Genomic DNA, 22251 nt, shown 5'->3' with positions numbered 1-22251 from the left:
AGATGGTGTGAGGTTTTTTTTAATTAATTTTGCTCATGTAGTGTTACAGTAATTATAGTTACACACAATAGCAGGCATTAATGGAATCCTCCCACTCCTGGTGCTCTGATCAGCCCACTGCTTCATAAGTTTTTACCCTCCTCTTCCTTAATATGAATGAAATGAAAGAGCCAAAAAAATCCGTCATTGTTGAAAATGGTTTCATTTCCAAACATTCTTTTTTTTAGTGGCAATAAACAAAAGCCAAACACACATTTGCTGATACTCACACTTTCTTTACACACACACACATTATGTCTCGATTACTGCATACACATAAAAAATCTGTTAGATTGAAGCTCCAAAATCATTTGTGATCAGTGCTTATTTCATTTCTGTCTGTGTTATTTCATGGACCAGTGACTCTGCAGCACAGCAGATATGAAGTGCTGCTCTAGCATGGCTGCAAACTGCTGTGAGGTCAGTATAATACACTGCGTTATTATCCCAGGGTTATTCATCCTCATTTTCAGGGGAACTAAGCCAAAATCACTAATTTATGAGGATGGCTCACTTACACAAGAAGAACATCAATGGATGCTGGAAGAGTTATTTTGGCCCACTGTTATTTATAGTTTTATTTCAAATATGTCCAATAAAAAGATATAAGATTCAAGATACACAGATGTCAAGAGATTTCAGTCAAAACTACAAATGTCAACCTGCTAGTGGTGCAAGAGAAAAAGTCAGAGGTCACCAAAATTTTTAGGATTTATTTTCTGGGGACCATCAATGTCTTGAATGAATGAATTTCATTGCAATCCATCCAGTGACTGACCAATACTGGCATCTATAGAGCCACGCTCCTGGCATGGCTACAAAAGTCATCACCGAAGGCAAACACAGATATGAAAGTTACTGTAGACTGGATATCATCACTTGGTATTGTCTATCCATATACCGACAAATGTACTTGTTTACGAGTGGTTGAAAGCACTCATACCAAGATAAGGAAAAAAAAACATCTTGTTTTCTTGATTTTCATATGTATCTAATTATTGGATAAATAAAAATGTATTGTTTCTGTTTTTACTGCATGTATTTGATAAAAAACACCAGTTCTGACCCTCTGAAAAGAATACTTTAACAGTGTTAACACTGTTTATTTACCACATTGATGAGCCTTTTTTTTGGGGGGGGGGGGGGGCAGTGTTTGCATACATACAACACCTGCCCTCATATAGATTTTAGTAGGTGTTACCATATACTAATAAACATTTACAACCAAATGGGATTCATCATTCAGCACACTTGGGTAAGAGCAGATTCGGGTGGTTAGGAAATTAGGTGCATCAAGAGCCGACTTCGGTCAAAAAAATAAAATAAACAGAAAATATAAGATACATTTAAGAGAATGTTGCTGCATGAGGCCCAGTGTGTCTGTGGTTGTAGAGCATGTGATTTCCGATGTTGTTACAACATTGGATGGTGGGTATTCTGTTTTCGATCTATTTGGAAACTCTACTGCAAGCGTCATTGGACATTAAGGGATAATGAGTCTTTGCTGCTATATCAATCATATTTGGGTGAGAAGGAGCTTCACTGTGCTGTCAGGTCTTAAATATCAATAGTTTCTGTCCAATAAAGAGCTGAGGAACAGGCACGCAAACCAGGAGAGACTTTATTCTGAGATGATGGTTCTTGAAACCCCTGAAATGTCAGAAGTTCACTTCCCCTCTTCAAGAAGGGACGATTGGAAAAGAAGGTCACACCTGAGAATGGCTGTAATCTTGGTAGTGAAATAGGCACATTTTAGCAGCTTCGCAGTGCTGACATCCTCTCCACATACCATCAAGAGGAAGATAAGACATGTCATCCAGTCAGCTGAGTTGGTTTCCTGTCAGTGATTATGAGCTGCCACAGGTCCCCTACCTTGTCCATTACTCAGCCTGGCATCAGCTCCGTCAGAGACAGCCAGACTGTGACAGGTGAGATGGAGCCCCACCGGCCATCAGCAAGAGGTGACTAAAAATAATGACTGGGTGTGTGTGTGATATGATTGATGAGTCTGGGGAGTTGGTAGCTCTATCTGGAAGCCTTCTACACGCTGACACGACTGACATGCAGACACAGACGAGAGCTAGAGAGAGAACATGTAATTTTAATATTTAAAATGTTCTGCACCTGCAGGAAGAAAATGTGGTTTAAGGGAAGGAGAGCATTACAATTATTATTCAGAGTACACGATGTTCAACCCAAGGTAAATTCTCTTTTATTTCATGTTTTGAGGCACCCTCTAAACCTGAGCACGTTGCGGAGTAGACACTGTAAGAAGGACAGGAATATAGAAACAGGGGGCGCACAGCACTAAGATAAATATGTTTTAATGCACCTGTTATTAAGTCATTGAGAAAACCTTAAACATGTGTTGCAAAATACTGAATAGAAAAACCAAAGTGAAGCTTTAGAGGTGACTTTTGGGTTTAAAGAATGGTTCAATTTGGCTTTCTTCCAGAGAGTGGCATGATTCATGTCAAAGTGAAAAACTATGCAGACCAATGCCTCTAAAGCTGAATATTTAAACATTAATTGTCTGATTTATTCAAGTCAAACAAAACAGAACTAGAGACCAAGGCTTAAGCTGGTGAGGCAAAGGCCCACTACTATCTTTTGACTTTGCCTTCATTTTAATCTCAACTGTAAACCCTCTGAAGTTTCTTATCAGTTATCAGGCCAGGGTGTAAAAGGTAATTAGCAGGAGTCATGATTTGGTAAGTATTTCTTGGTACCGAAAACAAAAGACGTCACAGCACCCAGAAATGTTCTCATCACGATGAGGTGGCTGGCTTCACCCTCTTGTTCAAATACAGTCATATCTGGCAAAAATGCAAAACTCCAGGCTTCAAAACGGTAGTCCACAAACCAGTGGGTGACATAGATAGATAGATAGATAGATAACTTTATTTATCCCCGAGGGGAAATTAGGTCATCGTAGCAGCGGTACAGAGCAATCAGAAGTACTAAAAATAAGATAAAATATAAAATACAAAATATGAACAACAATATAATAGAATAAAATAGAAGTACAGCATTACAGATAAAAGCACTATATTAAAATGTGCAATGTGGATTTTAATGTGCAAGTGAGATAAGGTGCATGTCAGTGAATGTCGACATCAAGATGGCTAGGTCCACTTTTTTTATACAGTCAATGGTACATCTCTACTAATAACAAGACCGACCTGTCATTCTGTGTGACCTTAGTGCACCTTATTTACAGGACACTGAAAGACATAACAATAAGACTGCTGTAAAGATGTTGGTAGAAATATTCTCACTCAGACAGCCAGGCTTTTTGCTTTTGATGAGTTGGATGATGCTAGTGAATCACACAGGAAACCAGAACGGAAAGTGTGCCGAACAGACCGAACTTCCATTCAGAGGCAGCATGGTGATGGATCAGATCCTCCCAGCCGCCTCGTCGTCTCTGCGACATCCCTCAGTGTAAAGCCCATTTAGCTGAAAAATTCTTCGAGACCAAATCCACGCTAAAGACAATAACCCTGGTCAGAGTTCAGCCACAGCGATTTAATTCACTTTTTCCCTCAAGAGCAACGTTTGTTCTTTGATTTCCAATTAGCTTCTCTATTTCCCTCCTCTCATTTTTAGCTCTCTCGCTCACTTGGTAGTTCTTACACTCCTCTTTCCCCTCCTCTGAGAGCATAAATATCCTGGTGGCAGCCATGACTGCAATCAATTCAATTCAATTCAATTTTATTTATAGTGCCAAATCATAACAAAAGTTATCTCAGGACACTTTACAAACTAGCTAAAGACCACACTCTATGACTTATTTCTGATAAACATAGACCCAACAATTCCTCCATAGAGTACAGTGGCAACGAAAACCTTCACTATAACAGGCAGGAACGTCAGACAGACCCAGCTCTGTGGAGGACGGACATCTGTCTTGACCTCTGTGTCCTATCGTAGCCCTGCCTCATTTATGTGCTGTCCTCTAAAATAAAACATTATTGACATTGCATGGTAAATGTACATGAGGGTGCAATGATAAATGCGTTCCATAAAACTCCCAACATGTCACATAAATGAAGGATTAAAACAAAAAAAGTGACATGAAATATGTTTGGGATGTTAGGGTGTTAAAATGGTACGGCAAGCTAGCTTGGCATACAGGTCGTGGAGTAGCGTGCATAAAGCTGCAATGATGAGTGAGGCAGATCTGTGTGTGTGTATGTGGGCTTAAACTCCTCCTTGTCTATACTCAGTGCCAAGCCTGTCGCTAACGCACTATCCCTCTGCATTATTTATCTCCACAGCAGTAAAACCATTTCTCGGCAGCTGAGAAAGTGCACACCTTGCAACTCAAAGACCTTTTTCATAAACTTTTTTTTCTCGTCTTCTCGCAGAAAGCCTTGAGAACAAACAGAGCGTCCCTCTCCTTTCTCCCCTAACACTCAAGCGCCATTTCTGCTTTAGTTTTTATCATAAAGCGGCCGCTGAATTCTCCCATAATGGATATTGATTTGACAAACAATAACAGCAGATCAGAATAGACGGCTCATGCGAAAGCGCTGTGACCTTGAAACTTTGAGGTTCTTCACGAGAACTGATAAATCTGCTTGGCTGGCTGTTAAGTTTAACATTTCAATTTAGTGCTTTTCACTCCGTGTCCTGCCTGCCAGCGAAGGGAATGGGATGAGGAAGTGTCTTATTACCTGTTTATTCTGTAGTGGAAAATATACAAGAGGGCTGTCATCACGCAAAAAAATGAATTTAGATATCATCGCCTCTTCTGTAGCTTTGTCTGTTTTATAGTGGTGCACGAACAACACAACTTACAGAAAGTAATCGCAAAGTCAGCATGCAGTACCTGATGAACAAGCTCCTCGGGAAGCTACATCCAATCCCAAACAGGCCGCAGTATTACAATTGCAAAGTACTCACCCTGTTATTGATTTCTAACCGAAAATGGCCTGCCTGCATCATAATCGGCTCAAATAATGAAAAAGGTATTTGAACAGTGGCCAACGTGGCAGACGTGGCAGAACTCTTTCGTGTCGCGCACAAGACTTTGCTGTGTCAGCAACATTGAAAGTCTGGGTTTATGAATATGGTGGTGCACTTCGGGGTATTTGATGGTTCGGACTGTACATGGACAGAAGGAGATAAAGAAGGGGCCAGTGGCAATGGGAGCATAAAATAAAGGACAGATAGCATCCGCTCTCTGGAGCAAAAAGCTGCCTGTTTTTTTTTTTGGCAGCACATCAGCAAGCCATTTGCAAAGCAGTGATAAGAAATGGGATGGTATGCAGGAAAACAAGATGTATTCAGAGCGGTAGGGGTCTGTGGGAGTCCCAACGCGAAGAGCTTAGTAACTACTTCCGACAAGGTCAGATATACAGAGATACACAGAGATTTAAACTATTGCTCTCCATGAGCGCAGTTTTTGCACACATATATTTCCATTGCTTTGCATTGCTTAAGATCATGTTTGAGAGTCTGATTTGTGGTTGGTTGGCTAACTGCACTTTCATTATGACAGGAATATATGGCCGTGTCAATTTTGACTTGTACTCTGTGGGAGGCTCTACGCGGTGAACGGGCGAGGTCATGGCATGTTTGCAGCTCCGCGCTTCCAGACATTCACACTTGCAGCTGTGAATGTTAATGAGACATGTTATGTTGGACAAAAGCCATTTTAATTGGCAGTAGAGCTGCACATGCCCTCGCTTGCTGCTGGGCTTTCAGACCACTGGCTTGGATAAGAGGGAAACTAATGTGATATTGGCAACAGCAACAGCAATAGAGTTTGACTCCTCTGACTTTTCAGACAATTTATACAGAACCTTGGCTTAATCCTAAATGTTCAAAACTTTACAACAACAGGAGAGGCACAAAGTAGGGTTAGGGTAATAGGCGGGGTACACCCTGGACAGGACGCCAGTCTAACGCAGGGCACATAGAGACGAACAGAGACAGACAACCATTCACACCTACGGGTGATTTTAGAGTCATCAATGAACCTAACACGTGCACGTCTTTGGACTGTGGGAGGAAACCGGAGAAACCGGAGAAAACCCACACAGACACAGGGAGAACATGCAAACTCCAAAAAGAAGGGCCCCAGCCAGGATTCGAACCTGGAACCCTCTAACTGTGAAGAGACAGTGCTAAGAGGGCGACACGGTGAGGTGGTGGACCTCACCGTGTCGCCCTCTTTCTCTGTTTTAATTAATGTGATTATTATTTAACGTGAACACACGGCATGGTGTATATATCTTTTTAAAAAATGGCCAGGAAAGTTATTCCCACACCAAAATCCAACCTAACTTTGGAATATAATTTATCCCTCTTCCCGGCAAGCTAGCATGACATGGTTGCTACTTACAGGTTCTTTAAGTCTTCAATATCAATATCGATCATATATAGACTTCTTTACATGAATCGATATAGGATTGTTCAAATGAAGCACAAATTAAGCACAGCTCTAAAACAAACAGAAGGATTTTAGAGCTTTGTTTGCAGGAAACAACGAACTGCTCCTGCAGCAAACAAGGTTGAGGGGCAACGGTAAAGCAAAAACCTAATCAATGGGTTGATGGTCGATTATTCAGAGTTTGGCACCAAACAAGAACTTTGACATTTCATGTAGTCATTTCAGCAGTTTAAATCAGTTTAAGAATAAGAATATTGATTAGTGTAGCTTTAACAAAAGAAAAGGCGACAGCGGACACCAAATGGAAATGTGTATTCCCTCACTCGCTATCTATTCGCCTTTTCGCGAGTACAACCCAGCTTTTAAATGAGAATTGAAAAGTCTTCACTCCATTACACTTTTTTTTTTCAGGCAGAACTGAGCTATTCTGCATATCTGGACAGGTGTGAGGACTCATTACCTCCTCCCATCTGACAGCTCTACCTGAGGCGTCAAATCACATGGGAAATGAGAAGGGAAGGGTTGCAGAGACGGGGTCAGCGGGTGAGGGTTTGCACAATAACAGAACACCACTGTCAAGGTTCTGTTAGGGTCTTTGTCATCCCCTGGCTAAGGAGGTGCCTTTGTGTCTGGCTGAGGTTTGATGGGATGTTGACCCGGTCCCGGTCCTGTCTGTCAAACATCATCAGTCTTGACAAAAGGAGTGAAAGAAGGGAGAGCAGTGTCCCCTTGAAAGCAATTCCTCTCTATAAGAAAGACAGGGCTGAGAGAGATGTTGACAGTATGACAATCTGTGTTTTTATCACACACGCGCAGAGAAATATAGACCGGAATAGTAAATGACTGTTGGGTAATTTCGCTTAATGCTACAGTCTACAACCAATTAAAAAGAGAGGGTTAATGGAAACCAATCAACACAATCTCTGGAGCATTTAGACAGCTGCATAAATGAAGTTTTCATCTGAGACATCATCAGGAAACATTGTTATTCAGGAGAAGACGAGGTAAGGCGATGCATGTCAACACACTGTTTCTAATGAAAGTGCAGTAAAGTCGCAGTTACACGGCCAGGCCCCTGCAGACATGATAAATGAGTGTTGGATTATGGACCAACTTCATGTGGGACTTGTCTTGGTCTTGTCCTCATTGAAAAGAATGTGAATGAAAAATAATAATGATAAAACAGCCACATCTTGTTCCTCCAAATGAGGAGTGATGGTGTCATGAATATTTATCCTCTTCACTGTGCCCCGGCAGCTCCCACTGTGTCATTTATTTTGTGCAGATACATATCTGTCGGGTGTACCTCTGTTTCGCAGAAGTGAATGAACCTGTAATGTGGTACTTAATATTCTTCTGATCAGCACCACCTGTGTGGCAGTATGGCACTCGATCAATCATGTCAGTAAACGATCCGTGAGAAGGGCCGTGTCAATAAAGGAGGAGGAGCATGAAATGAAAAATACATCTTTAAACAGTCCCGCCCTGAAGAAAACAATTGGCAGTTTGTTTCCAGCAATATAAAACATCTGCGGTAAATCACAGGTCTTTCAGTCCCTCAGGATTGGAGGCTTGCTTCTGAATTTTGACCAATCCTGAGCGATCAACAGAGAACATTAATTGTAGGAGAAGCAGAGATGAATGATAATCTCCACTCCATCTCAACAATAACCTTGATAGACCACAAGGCAGTGCAAATCTTTGTTAACACATAATTATAATCATAACAATCCACTGTAGTTGACAGAAAAATAATCGCCAACTACTTTGATAATCCAAGAATCGTTAAAGTTAGTTTGTCAATGCTGTTTTTTCTCATATATGGAGATTTTCTGCTATTTTCTGTTCTATATCATGTTAAACTCAATATCTTTGGGGGTTTGGAATGACAAGACAAAACATTTAAATCACCTACTCTTATTTTCTGACATTTATAGACCAAATGATCATGATTCATCTATAAAATACTCTGCAGTTTAATCGATAATGAGAATAAATGTTAATCAGTCTCTTTCTATCTACATAAAAGACGGATTACTGGTTTCAACAAGTCTACTGTTGTGTTCAAATCCTGTGGGATGGAAGGCAGCCAGAGGAAATATTCCCATGTTTACACCAGTGGAGCGTTCTCATCAAGGGTCAACAGGACGGTTATATGATTGAAGAGTCGGTCGTGTGAGAAAATAGCTGCAACTACACTATAACTATATCCATAACAGACCTTGGCTGACATGACATGGTTGGTATTCATATTTTTTTTCTATTTGACGCACTTCATGCTGAGTGGAGGTTGTTTAAAAAGTAATTCTGGGAAATGGAGGACGGCATCTGGGTGTCATGTGGATAATGAAAAAAAAACACATACACATGGGCTCATAGTGATATGATATTTACTTATATGTCCATTCTTATTATCTCAGTTTGCTTATATACTCTTACCTGTACCTCCCTGTGTTTCATTCACATTACTGTTGCTATGACACCAGAATTTCCTTCTGGGGGTTAATAAAGGTTTATCTTAACCTTTTGCATAACAGCTCATATTAATAAGCATTGGTGTCTTGAATCTGCCTGAATTGTAATCTGATATCAGTATGCAGATTAGGTGTGTGAAGCTGGCTGACTTTTTAACAAACACTGAAGCGCTGTGCAAGGCACAGGGCACTTGATAGACAGACATGGACAAAGGCGTACCAACTTGCTAATGTTGCTTGTACTGTAAAGAGGTTGACGAAACAATGCTGCTTTACAGACACTAATATAGATACTTATTTCCGAGGCAGAAGAAGGGCTCTTCTACAGCAGGGGTGTCAAACTGATCCAGTTAAGGGCCGTGTGGCCAATCAAAAACTCACCTGGTCCAACAAATCACCTGTGTGAAGACAGTTCAGGTGATTGAGTAAGACGAGTCAGGTGTGTTCTTGCCTGGTTGGAATGAAAACCTGCAGCCACACGGCCCTTTACTGGATCAGTTTGACACCCCTGGTCTACAGCTCTTTGTCGGACAGCTTGAGATAGCAGGACGAGGTTGTTGGATGAGACGTTTTTAGGAATCAGGTCTTGCCGATCCAATCATATTCCTATTGATTAATATAGTGATATATGTAGGGATCTCTGCATACATTAGATTTGCATTTTTGCCTCTTATGCATTTCTCCTCATTCAGATCAAATATTCGGATACAGCTTGTGTGTAATACCAGGTGTAAATGGGGTCGGAGTGAAAGTTGAGTAAAAATCAAATTTAATTCAAACACCGCTTCACAGCCATTGAAAAATACATTTCCTCTGCCAGTTAAAAGTATGAGACAGTGATCAAACAGTCAGGTCACACGGTACGTCATAGACTGCAATCTACAGTATAATCACATTGATGTGTAAGTTTAAATGTTGCTGTCAGGGGGTCCGGAGGGTATCTGTGGTACTGGGTCTATTAAACACTTCCCCATCAGTTACTTCCCCTCAATCACTGCAATGATTGAAGTGTATGGTTTGTATGGTGATTAGTATTCATGAGTGGAGACCTCACAACTACAGTGGGATTTACATGTTTGCTTCTGGACACACACACACACACACACACACTTCTCAAATGCCTCAAAGCCATTTGGTGGCTCTTGGTGAGGTGGTGCTGGTAGAGAGAGACATTAGGGGAGGCAGGAATCATTCTCCACATACAGTATTGATTGATTTTATTTGGTGATTAAAAAAGCCATGTACAGGTGCACTGTTGTTATCACATCTATTAATAATCACAGAGGACAAAAACTCAATAACGCCCAAAGGCTTATTTCCATTGTACACTTAACACACCACAAGATAAAGCAAACCACCAATACGACAACAAGTGCAGACAGAAAATACGTCAGCTTATAAACAGCAGGTGGTGGGTAGCTATGTCAACACCTTCCTGTTTTCTAGGTCATAAAAAGTAAGAAATCTTTTAAAAGAAACATATGATTCTCATTTTTAGGTACATACTTGTATTTTAGGCTTTACTAGAACATGCTTTTAATGTTCAAAACACACATTATTTTTCTCATACTGTTTGTCTGAGTATACCTGTATTCAACCTCTGTCTGAAACATTTTAGTATGTGTCTCTGCAGCCGGGGACTGACTGTAATGACACTGTAGCGGCACTGTAATCAAAACCATACAGAAGTCCTGATGGCTCGTTTAACACTACTGCAGTGTGATCGTTGCGGTGTGTATGTTGGTTAACGAGTCATCACTTATTCATCCTTTCTCTGGGTCTCCTCTCAGGTGTTCACCAGGTATGGGAAGTGCTACATGTTCAACGCTGAAGAGGAAGGGAAGACCCTCCGCACCACCATGAAGGGAGGGACTGGAAACGGCCTGGAGATCATGCTGGACATCCAGCAGGACGAGTACCTGCCGGTGTGGGGGGACACAGGTAGGAATAACCACCTTTCTCATCTGCCCTCTTTATTTAAACAGTTAAAGCTGAAGTCGGTAACTTTCTATGAAAAATGTGTTTTTTTTAAAGATATTTGATGAAATAATGTCACTATTTCCTGACAGAGCAATGAGACAAATAATCATGAAAAAGTCATGAAGCTCTGCCTGCACCTGCTGCTCCCTGAGAGCTCCTAATGGCATATGATAGCTTCCACCACCATCAGAGTAGAGTAGAGGAGTCTCTGACACAGTGTCAATGACTGCTACTGAAGTCAGATAAAGATGTTAAACTAGACAGCACTGATCAAATATGAGTCTAACTGTTTCCAAACAAACTGCCAGCGGAGATGTTGGTAACATAATTTCTGTCTGTTGACTTTCATATGAACAAGTGGGCTGATCTGTTGTCAGACTGCCGAGCCACTCCACTGCGTCATCCTGACGTAAGTTTCATGTAATATTCATATAACGTTATCGTAAGCAACATGACGACATTACCACTTGCAGCCTGACTATTGACCTGACCCAAAGCAAGAAACCAATGTAAGAATCCCAATTTGAACCCCCTGGTCTCAGTGCTATGATAAACACAGAGTAAAACACCTGGTAATATTAATAACTAAACAGGTTTTTTTATTTACTCGCTACCTTGTGGGTTGGCTATGGCCCAGTCGGTTCGAAATTCAGCTCTACTTGTGAAATGGTTGTTGTGTCCTTGGGCAAGACATATCACCCATCTTGCCTCTATAATAATATGTGCGACTGTTGTATGTTCTATGAGGTGGTCGGAGTGGCCGTATGCGCTGATTAGCAGCCACGTTTCCGTCAGTCTGCCCCGGGGCAGCTCTGGCTTCTATAGTAGTTTACCACCACCATGTGTGTCTGTGTGAATGAATGGAGCCTGCACTCTGTAAAGCGCCTTGATTACTGAGAAAGGCGCTGTATAAATCCAATCCATTATTATCATTAATACCTGAGGATTTCTACTATAAGCTATTTTTTGAGTTGCCTCTTAGCACAATGCTCTCTGATAAGCAGTGATACGGTGTTATGTTGTATGGCTTTTCATTGTGAAAGCTCCGAATGGAAGTAGTACAGCTGTAATGTGCTGCTATTGACAGTGTGGAAGGCAATAAGGAGTGTGCCTTGTTGGATCAGACTATGCAGCATCTGTGTTATTATTTTATTATCTTCATAAGTACAGGCGCTCTCCTCTTCCACTTTAAATGCCAACCGTTATGGTTCTTCAGCCCTTTACATTGAGTACATTGTGAGTTAAAACAATTATCTGTTACCACTTTTAAGTATGAAACTTCACACCACCCCACACCCTCTTACTTCACACAAGATGGAGCCAGTCCAAAGAAAATGTCTGCCTCTCTTCTTTGCTGTTTTTGTCTTATATTTCCTTTAAATGCAACTCATGAGGTCGTATGTTCAACATGTGGTTTTCATCACAGGGGACTGACATAAAAAAGCCTTGTCTTCATTTCATTCATCTTCAACCACTTGTCCCTGTCGCCGATCTCAGCTGAGATCGGGCGTGAGGCGGGTACACCCTGGAGAGGAAGCCAGTCTATCACAGGACACAAAGAGACAAACAGAGACAGACAACCATTCACACCCACGGGCAATTTTAGAGTCATCAATTAACCTAACGCATGTATGTCTTTCGGATTGTGGGAGAAAACCGGAGAACCCGGAGGAAACCCACGCAGACACGGGGACAACATGCAAACTCCACACAGAAAGGCCCCGGGGATGCGAACATGAAACCTTCTCGCTGTGAGGCGACAGTGCTAACCACTACACCACCGTGTTGCTTCCAGAAATAGCTAATGGTAGTGTGATTGTTAGAATCAACACCAAGGTCAGAAGAAAAGTAATTCTAGCTTTTATTAAAAAGAAAAATTTTGGTCATAAAATAAAGAATACCACGTCTCTTTCACTCTCTTACTTATATTCATTTCTCTAGATTATGTTGTCCCTCCAGTGTGACTTTTACCACTTGTTGTTGGTGGATTGCATCGGGTACGTTGAGTAGATCCATTTCAGAGTCAGCACTAGAGTTATCCACATACTGTATAAGTCCGTCCCTGTGTTTGATTTGTTCACCTCCAGGCAAATATTATATTTCTAAACCACTGAGCCGACTTTTGCCATTCCCACACACACTGTGTTGTTATAAGTTAGATCCTAGATATTTTTACAAAGGCTGCAACATCTTATTCACTACAACTGTCTCTCACTTTTCTGCCGCCCCCCAATCTGTTCGCCCTATCGTAAGTATGTTGGTATCTAATGTTAAACTGTACGGAAGAAAAACTAAAATTATAGACATCATAGTCTCAAAGTTAACAATATTTTTAAAACTCCCCCAAGCATTTTTTTCATTGACATTATTGAATTCAGCCACAATTAACACAGAAATGATTCAGTATCCTCTTTAAATCACTCCAGGGACCCTTTCAAATCCCAGAAACTTCTATTAAATTCTCAATCAAATGAAGTTCTGGAAATATTTTAAGATGTGGGGGATTATGTGCATCAGCTTTTTCATCTCATTTCCTCTAAAGAGCTGTACTGAAAACGTGGGCTGGGATTGCCTCCACCCCATTGCCTCCATGTAAAATACCAACAACAGAGAAACTTAGATAACAACACACACAGAGGCTGTCACTTATCTGGGGATAGCAATGTGCTTTTGTGCTGTGTCAAAGGTGTGTGGAAGAAGCACGAGTTGTTAAATGTGACCCATTTAGTGTCTGGCTCTCACAGTACTACTTATTTGGTCATTACTGTAAGACCTCACCTCTGTGACTGGCCGAAAGTCTGTTCAGAAGTTATTCCCTTGCTTGGCAACTGTACACATAAAAAAGACTGCTGCCCTGACCGTTCTGCTACATTGATTTGAATGGGAACACCATTTCTTGCTTATGTATTTCACATGGTAGCATTATTCTGAGCCTAATAGGCTACTCACAGATTTACCCACACAGTCACTAAAAGGCTGATTTGTAGAGTCCAATTTAAGCGCTTCTTGTTACACTGATGACCTTAATCTCATTCTGCTGTTTTCACTCTGAGACAATAAACACCGCGCATTGTCAGTCGCTGCACCTCCACTTCTGCCTGTAATGATATTTTTCCTTAGAGAACGTAGACTTGTCAGTGATCGTAATGCTTATTCTAAACCCTATCAAGTTGAACATTGGGGCCTCTTTGATAATATGTATTACTAAGTTGTGCAGCTTTACGTTGTCCTCCATAGTGATGTGCATATCAGAGATCTTGTTAGTGGCTCAGACTGAGTGTTTAAGGGAGGCTTTCTGCCCGAGTGATTCCACAATGAAGCTCATTGAATGGCCAGCTCACGTCTGAACCAGTGGAAGGGCAGATGGGGGAGTTCCCAGAGTAGCTAGCCAAACTACGAGCAGCCCAGCAGATGGACATTATTTACTCTAGGCTCAACTTAAGGAAGATCCATCATGAAAAAGTCATAATCCTATCAATCCTCTTCATGTTCTTCTATGGACAGCACATCCCTCAGCCCCCTGAACTCCTCTTGTTTTTATTTCTGTTGGAACAGACTGTACTCCGGCCACCACCCTGGCAGCATGTGGAGTTTGTCTCCCAGCAGGCTGCACTTCCTAGTGCCCTTGTTTATCCCTGTGTGGTTTAATTAGCCTAGATGAGCTGAGTCAGCTTCCGTAGGGAGCGCAGTGTCTCCTCAGCTGAACCAGGTCCCTACAGTATGCTGTGCAGTCATGATGGACACATACTGCACACGGACTTCTCTCCCACCTTTTCCCACATTCCCACAATTATCTTTCTTTCTACCCCCAGTCCCCACACCTTCTCCCCTCCCTTTTTTTTATTGTGCATCATCCAACAGGCCAGCAGTCACTCTCTGGGGTTCTTCTTGCACACTGCTCTGTCCAATAAGCTGCATGGCAGCCATGATATATGTCTAAAAAAAAACATGTTTCATGATGTGAAAAATGAGTTTTAATAGTGTGCCTGGATACCCAGCTATTTTTCTCACTGTGTTCACCGAACTACTGAGTGATGGGAATAATAAATAGATTGGATGTGTCCGTCTGTTATTTCCACCAATACTGCGGCTGTCTAGAAAACAACCTCTCAAGTAGATCTTATGTACTTTAGTAACTTTCAAAAGGGCACCATGAAATCAATCTGTAGTCTAAATCAGACGATTGTTTGCCCACAAGTTCCTTCAGGTTTTTTTTATTTATTGATGGCAGCTGAGATTGAGAAGAGTTAGAAAGTGTTGCCTTCGGGTCCACAGATGCCTGCTGCATCTCTGTGGAAACATGTCGGCAAGCTCCGTGTTTCTGTGGTTGCTCATTTCAGAAAGGCTGAGAATAGTAACTTCAAATGGAAGTTAGAAAAACCTCCAACCACATGCACACACTTATTTTGCATCTGTGAATTTGAATATATAAAGTTTTTTGTGTGTGTTTGTGTGTGTTTGTGTGTGTGTGTGTGTGTGTGTGTGGGGGGGGGGGGGTAATTAGTTCAACTCCTGCTGCACATTGGTCTTTTTTGAAAACTTGTCTGAAGTTGCAGCATCAGGCACGTCTTCTTCCATATCACATTCGTCAAGCAGTCTTGATCAAAGTGCTGTGTTTACCCACTCAGCACCCACCACATTTCCCTTCAGCAGCAGAGCTACAAAATGTTGGTGGTACGGAGAAAAGCCCTTCAAACACATCACAGCCGGTGAAACTGTGATGACATCCAACTGCCATATCAGAGCCAAACGCCTTTAGAACAACGATCATGGTGTTATTGCCAGATGTGCGTCCTTTATGATCTGGTTACCTGGCCTTCATTAAACCTAAGGAGACGGCTTATATTTACAAAATTATACAGACAAAACTCTCTTCATATCCGTGTAATCTCCTGCCACTCACCAACAGCTGTTGTGATGTTTTGCTTCACTAGATGGCAGCTCCGCCAGGTTCCAAGGTAAAAGACCGTTCTTCTATTTTGCGCCATTGTCATGAAATAACCATCAGAAAACTCTACGGCTTGACGATTGTCTCCCTGGAGTGTTCAAAGCTCTGATTAGAATCTGTGATTGCTTTTCTGTATTTTGTATTATGAATCTGATGTCTGCTTAAATATGCTCTATCTATAATCATCCCTTGTCTGTTTTTGACATGCTTTATTTCACATTTTGTAACCTTGTAATGGTGTCCGATCTTGTCCAGGTCTTCCTTTAAATGAAGGCAAAATAAAACGACAACAATGGACACAACACAGAGTTCTGTTTGAGATCAAATTGGCGTTAATGTACAGAAACGCTGACATTTCAGAGTTCCTAAGCAACCAGTGATTATGTGCTCGCCCATTATGTCTAATTTTACAGCAGGATTGAAGGAGTGATGCAGAATGTAAGCAGTATACAAAAACATCATTGTACACTGTTTTATCTCCTCTCTTAGAGGAGAAATTAGAAAGAGGCATGTTACATCATACTATAATGTCTCCCCTCTGCTCACTTTGCTTTGTATCCCATCACCATCCTGAGCTTTATGCCTCCTTCTGTTTTCTGTTTTCCCTCAAAGTGGCTTCCATCATCTTAGATCTTGGCTTCCATTTTGTGTGGCAAACAGCCGACTGAAGCCAGACAAGCATTTGAGAGCAGTGCTCAAATCTTGCCATGCCTCCGCACTCTTTGTGTCTGCGGTTATTAAATCAAAGCAATGGTGAAAAAACACTCTGAAGAGCGTCTGAAAGGAGCAGAAGGATGTTTGTTCCATAACAGGTTAAAACCAAGTGCAAAGTTGGAGTGGAAATTCATTGAGTGTGTGTGTGTGTGTGTGTGTGTGTGTGTGTGTGTGTGTGTGTGTGTGTGTGTGTGTGTGTGTGTGTGTGTGTGTGTGTGTGTGTGTGTGTGTGTGTGTGTGTGTGTGTGTGTGTGTGTGTGTGTGTGTGTGTGTGTGTGTGTGTGTGTTTTGTTTCTTGGTTACCCAAAGCTGTTCTTCTTTTAACCTTCCAGACATTTTCTTACATCAGTGAGGAATATTGGCAGAGAGAGAGGTTACTGTTTAATTTTTTAGCAGTATTGTACTGCTGAAACGTTTAGTTAATGCTGGCATTGGTGAACTTCAGCGGCAGGATCACAAGCGACACAAGCTGCCTCTGCCGTGCTCATGGACGCTGGAGTACATTTTTTTTCATTTTCACTCTTCTTGTAAATTGTATTTTGTGCCTCTGGCTGCACAAAGTAAATTTGCACCCAACAGCAAAAATGACAATACTAGCATTTTTGTACAAACAGAGAAAATACAACATACGAGCTTGTCATGGTGTTCCACTTTCTCGGTTGCAGCCTCGGTTTGCAAATTAAACTGAGATGGGTTTATATTTTTTACATGAAATTGTGCCAAGTGATGTATACACTAAACATGTAGAGAAGCAGAGTATTGAGGTGGTAGCTGTATCCAAAACCACCTACTACATACTACCAATGGATGTAGTGTAGGTACTACATGCTGCATACTGCATTGGTTGGCAGATGCAGTACAAAACTGTTCCAACAATTCATCATTCAGCACACCTGGTGAGAGCAGATAGACACTCACTTGCCAACAGCTGACTCCATCTCCACATAGTCAACACTCTCACGTTAATCCGACTGTATAGACCAAACCTGACATGTCCGCCCCTGACTGTGACACAAATTGATGAATTGTGAGATGGAGGAAAGAGAAGGGGGAGTCTTACTGTTGAACATGCCTGTATGTGTATGTTGGGTGGAGGCAGGTGGAGAGAGGAGGGCACGTGACTGTACATAAACCCACGAACAATTACCACGTAAACTGTAACATCTTTTATTCCATTTCAGAATGTCAGCACTCGTGCATTTCACAGAGCAAGTTTCTCCTTCACCTCAGGCCGACCTCTCTCGTTCCGAAACACTTGAAATGCTGAAGGAGAACGGAGGTGAAATCCAAACACCGTGACTTTATTCATTCACCACCGGAATTTATTTACCGTCGTATAAAGCAGCACGATCCAAGTTATGATTACAGCAGCAGCAGCAGATAGCATCATAATTTAGTCTACCTCACTCTCTGGTCCGTGAAGTCAAATGAGCGTGATAGTGCTGCTGATGAAATATGTAGTAACTTAAAAAATCAATAGCGCTATAATTGACTCAGCTGAATTTCATGGTCAGGAATGAACGTGATCCTCTTGATCATTTTTTAATGTGGAGATCTGAATGACTGGACCACAAACAAACACAGCGAGCCCTGTTTGCTCTGATCTCTAACACACACACACACACACACACACACACGGATCCCCCACGTTTCTTCAGATAGACAGATACATTTTGTATTGTACTAATAGGAGAGGAACGTTTCATCTCCAATTTCACTAAACTGAATTTACATGAGGTTCTATCTGGTCATCTGAATCCATGACAAGGGAATTAGAGCTGAACCAAGTCGATGATAATAGTAGATAAATAGATAAGATGGAGTCATATTTCGGGCATTTGACAGTTCAAGCTTCTCAGTTGTGAAGATATGCTGCTTTTTTATTGGCAGACAAAAGCTAGCCCTTGAGCTTGAGGAACGAGCTGTGGATATTTTTTTGCTATTTTCTGACATTTTATAGACCAAAAGATTATTATATGGGAAAAAAAAGTTACTGTCCTAGTGGGGATTTCACTCATGGCTTTATTTATTTTAAATATTCAGTCCAAGATACACCCACAAAAAACATACTGATGCATAAATTCATTTTTAAAGAGTGAGGACCAATCCATAATAGATCTAAGGACTGTCTGAACAAAATAAAATAGATCCAAGGATTATTTAACCCAAGAAAAAGACAAGCCAATTATTAATTAGGGATTATTAAACCCAATCCAAACTGTGATCGACCCAAACAGAAAGGCAACACCAACACTGGCAGCATTAGCCTGATCCAACTAGGGTGACCAGATTCCAACAAACTAAATATGGGACAGAGAATATGTTTGTGACATGTATCAATGCTGATTGATATGATGTCTATTTAACTTTAACTTAAAAAAAACAACATCTCTATTCTGCACTTTAGCTCGTAACATCTCTATCATTTGATGGTTTCTGTCATTCCAGGTTGTTCGGATGTTTGTTCAAGTGTTCCTTTTTCTGATACATTTTGATTTAATTAGTTATTTAATGCCATAAAAACGGGGTGAGACATCACGATTGACAGCTGTGATTGATTTGCGACTGGTCGGTCGGGTTTATGGGCCAGACTTTGGTTCTTTTGTACAGACGGCGACATGTCAACCTGCACTTGACCCACGTCGGCTCTGGTTGATTGACATCTTTGCTATTGGATAAAAGCCATATTTTTAGAAAAGTGTCAGCCTTTTAGTGGTTTGGCTTTGGAAAAGTAGAGCCACTCAAAAGTTTCTCAATATAAGGGATGCAGGGCAAAAGATAAAAATACCATGCAGACCCACTTAAAGCCGAACACCTTGTCACCCTAGATACAACACGAAAAAATGAACAGCAGCACGTCTTTAATGGTCAATAAGCTCCAACTGAAGTGCTTGTTGGATGGTCGAACAGTGTCTGAAACCTTTCCGACATCCCGGCTGTGGGTGCTGTGTCCTACATTATCTGTAGCTTTCTAAATCTGACAATAGAACAATCAGCATTTGAAAGTATCTCTCGAGCTCTCTTTAATACCGCTATATTCAATCATTTGGGTATCTTGCCCCTCTCGATGAGCCTTCAAGTGTGGCTAGTTTCCAGAAGTACCTCTGCCTTAAAAATCAATGTAAAATCTCCCAACAAAAACCCCTTCACCCCCACAAGTCTCCTGTTACCTGTGCTGTAGAATGGATGTTGTTGTTTGTAACATAAAATGGTCGCTCTACCCATCCTGCTACAGTGCCTTTGGAAAAGTATTCATGCCCCTTGAACTTTTTCACATTTTGTCACTTTACAACCACAAACTTAAATGTGTTTCATTGAGATTGTATGTGATAGACCAACACAGAGTAACACATAATTGTGAGGTGAAACGAAAATTATACATGGTTTACAAAAATGTAAACACATAAAAATATGCGTGCGGTGTGCACTTGTATTCAGTCTTTCAGGGTATGTCTCTACCAGCTTTGCACATCTAGAGACTGACATTTTTGCCCAATCTTCTTTGCAAAATAGCTCAATCTCAGCCAGAGTGGATGGAGAGCGTCCGTGAACAGAAACTTTCAAGGCTTGCCACATATGCTCAATGGGATTTAGGTCTGGACTTCGACTGTGCCATTCTAACACATGCATATTCTTTGATCTAAACCATCCCATTGGAGCTCTGGCTGTATGTTTAGGGTCATTGTCTTGCTGGAAGGTGAATCTACTTCCAAGTCTCAAGTCTTTTGCAGCCTCCAACAGGTTTACTGAAAGGACTGTCCTTTATTTAGCTCCATCCATCCTCCCATCCACTCTGACAAGCTTCCCTGTCCCTGCTGCAGAAAAGCATCACCACAGCATGAGGCTGCCAGCACCATGTTACACAGTGGGGATGGTGTGTTCAGGGTGATTAGCAGTGTTACTTTCCCGCCACACATACAGTATGTTAAAGTGAATGAGAACGTGTGTTCTACCCTCTTAATAAGGCTCTGTTTTGTCTTTTTATGTCTCTACTTGTTCATTGTTTATGTCATATTGGCCAGATATGAATAACATGACATTTAAAGAATCCATTTTCAAATTAGTTAAAGGTCGATTTTTCACATCATCACTGCAGATGTTTTATCTTGAATGTCATCTGTATTGTTAAAAGCAAGAAGCATAAGACATTCACTGAGGAAACACTCACTGATGTTCATTCTGTTCTCTGCATTTATACTCTACTATCAATACTCTTTATACTCTGCATTTATTTTTACTGCAAAGATCTGACACCAAGCTCTCTATAAATATATATCGATATAATGTGTGGATGTTTTTGTCACAGCAAATGTTCGCCATGCTTCAGCTGAACAGATGGACTTGTAATAGATATTGTTGTGACAGTCACAATATTAGTGCAGCTGATTTTAACAAAGCAATGCTAAGCAACAGTGTAACCACGTAAGAAGAACTGTAAGAACAGTTGGTATTTTATACTTTTTTATTATTTTTCATCAACACATTCCTTGACCACTTAAAACCAACAATAAATATATGTTATCAAGTTATTGCATATGCAGCCACCGACTAATAGCTTATATCTCTTTTCTATAGAACTCCATTGTTTTGCAAGTACCATTAAAAACACACTAAAGTGTCACGCTAGGTGACATAATGCTTCATCACACTGAACATCTAATGTAGTTAGTGCCTATATTTTCATGTTGTGCCGGCTGCTCAGGGATGCAGTTCCTGGTTAAAACTGTTTACTGTTTGTTGTAATGAAGGCATATGTCACCAAATGTCTTTTTTTATTGTTTTTGGACAACATGGGGCTAATTATGTAAAATGCTATGGCTGCTAATGGAGCATTGCTATCATAAAGACATATAGTTTGATATCATGTGTTTCCTTTTAACACTGACAACTAAAATTCATGACAAAGTATGATCAAGTTATGGGATTAAGTGATTAAATGATAAATGAGGGAAACCCTTGCCCACACCTTTTATGTGCTTGTTTTCAATGTTTGGTCTAGACCCTTAGTTGTGTTTAAAAGAACAGTTTAATGATGTTTTAGTCAAAGATATTCTAGGTTCGTGGCAACAGTTTTGGGAGTGCCTTTTCCCTGTTATTTTTTTAAACAATAATAGCCCCCATCCATAACGAAGTTGCCAGTTCAATCATAGGCCTGTGAATGTTCTCATTCGTCCAGGTCATCGTTAATTTCAAAAGCATTTCAGTCAAAGGCAACTGGACTGTACGCATCTGACCAGGCTGGGACTGGTCTGACCTGGTCTGGTCAGATGCGTACATAAACAGATGAAGCCTCTTGGATGAGAGGTGAAACGTCTTCCTAGACAAACAACCAGTCCAGTTGCTTTTGACTGAAATTGCTTTGAGGACAGTTCAATCATAATATGCGATTAAAGCAGATGTCGTGCAATTACCTCCGCCAAGGTGGTTGTGTCTTCGACTTGGCTTGTCTGTTTCTTTATTTGTTTGTTTGTTTGTTTGTTTGTTTGTTTGATTGATTGCTTATTTGTTTGTTTGTCTGTTTGTCTGTTTGTCAGCAGGAAAAACTGCTGGCCCCATTGTCATGAACCTTGGTTGAAGGGTGTAGCATGGGCCAAGGAAGTAGTCATTACATTTCTGAGAGGATTATCTTTCACTCTAATTAGCATAAGATAGGGCATTTGTGCTGCATTCATGTGGTGTCAGAATAATTGAAAAAA

At 41.0% G+C, this 22251-nt stretch overlaps 1 protein-coding gene across 2 annotated transcripts in view; it reads left to right on the top strand.

Moving 5' to 3' along the window:
• Nucleotides 1-22251, top strand: part of asic2 (acid-sensing (proton-gated) ion channel 2) — a gene marked incomplete at its 5' end in the record, with an annotated part of 352313 nt that overhangs the window by 303214 nt on the left and 26848 nt on the right. For both annotated transcript variants that reach the window (XM_083930594.1, XM_083930593.1), the window contains one exon: nt 10704-10854. In XM_083930594.1, coding sequence (XP_083786720.1) covers nt 10704-10854 — 151 coding nt within the window. The remainder of the gene's footprint in view (nt 1-10703; nt 10855-22251) is intronic.

The sequence above is a fragment of the Echiichthys vipera genome (genome assembly GCF_963691815.1).
Source record: "Echiichthys vipera genome assembly, chromosome: 17".
Taxonomy (NCBI): Eukaryota; Metazoa; Chordata; class Actinopteri; order Perciformes; family Trachinidae; genus Echiichthys; species Echiichthys vipera.
The sequence above is the reverse complement of the archived record's forward strand: the minus strand, read 5'-3'. Positions and strand labels throughout refer to the sequence as shown.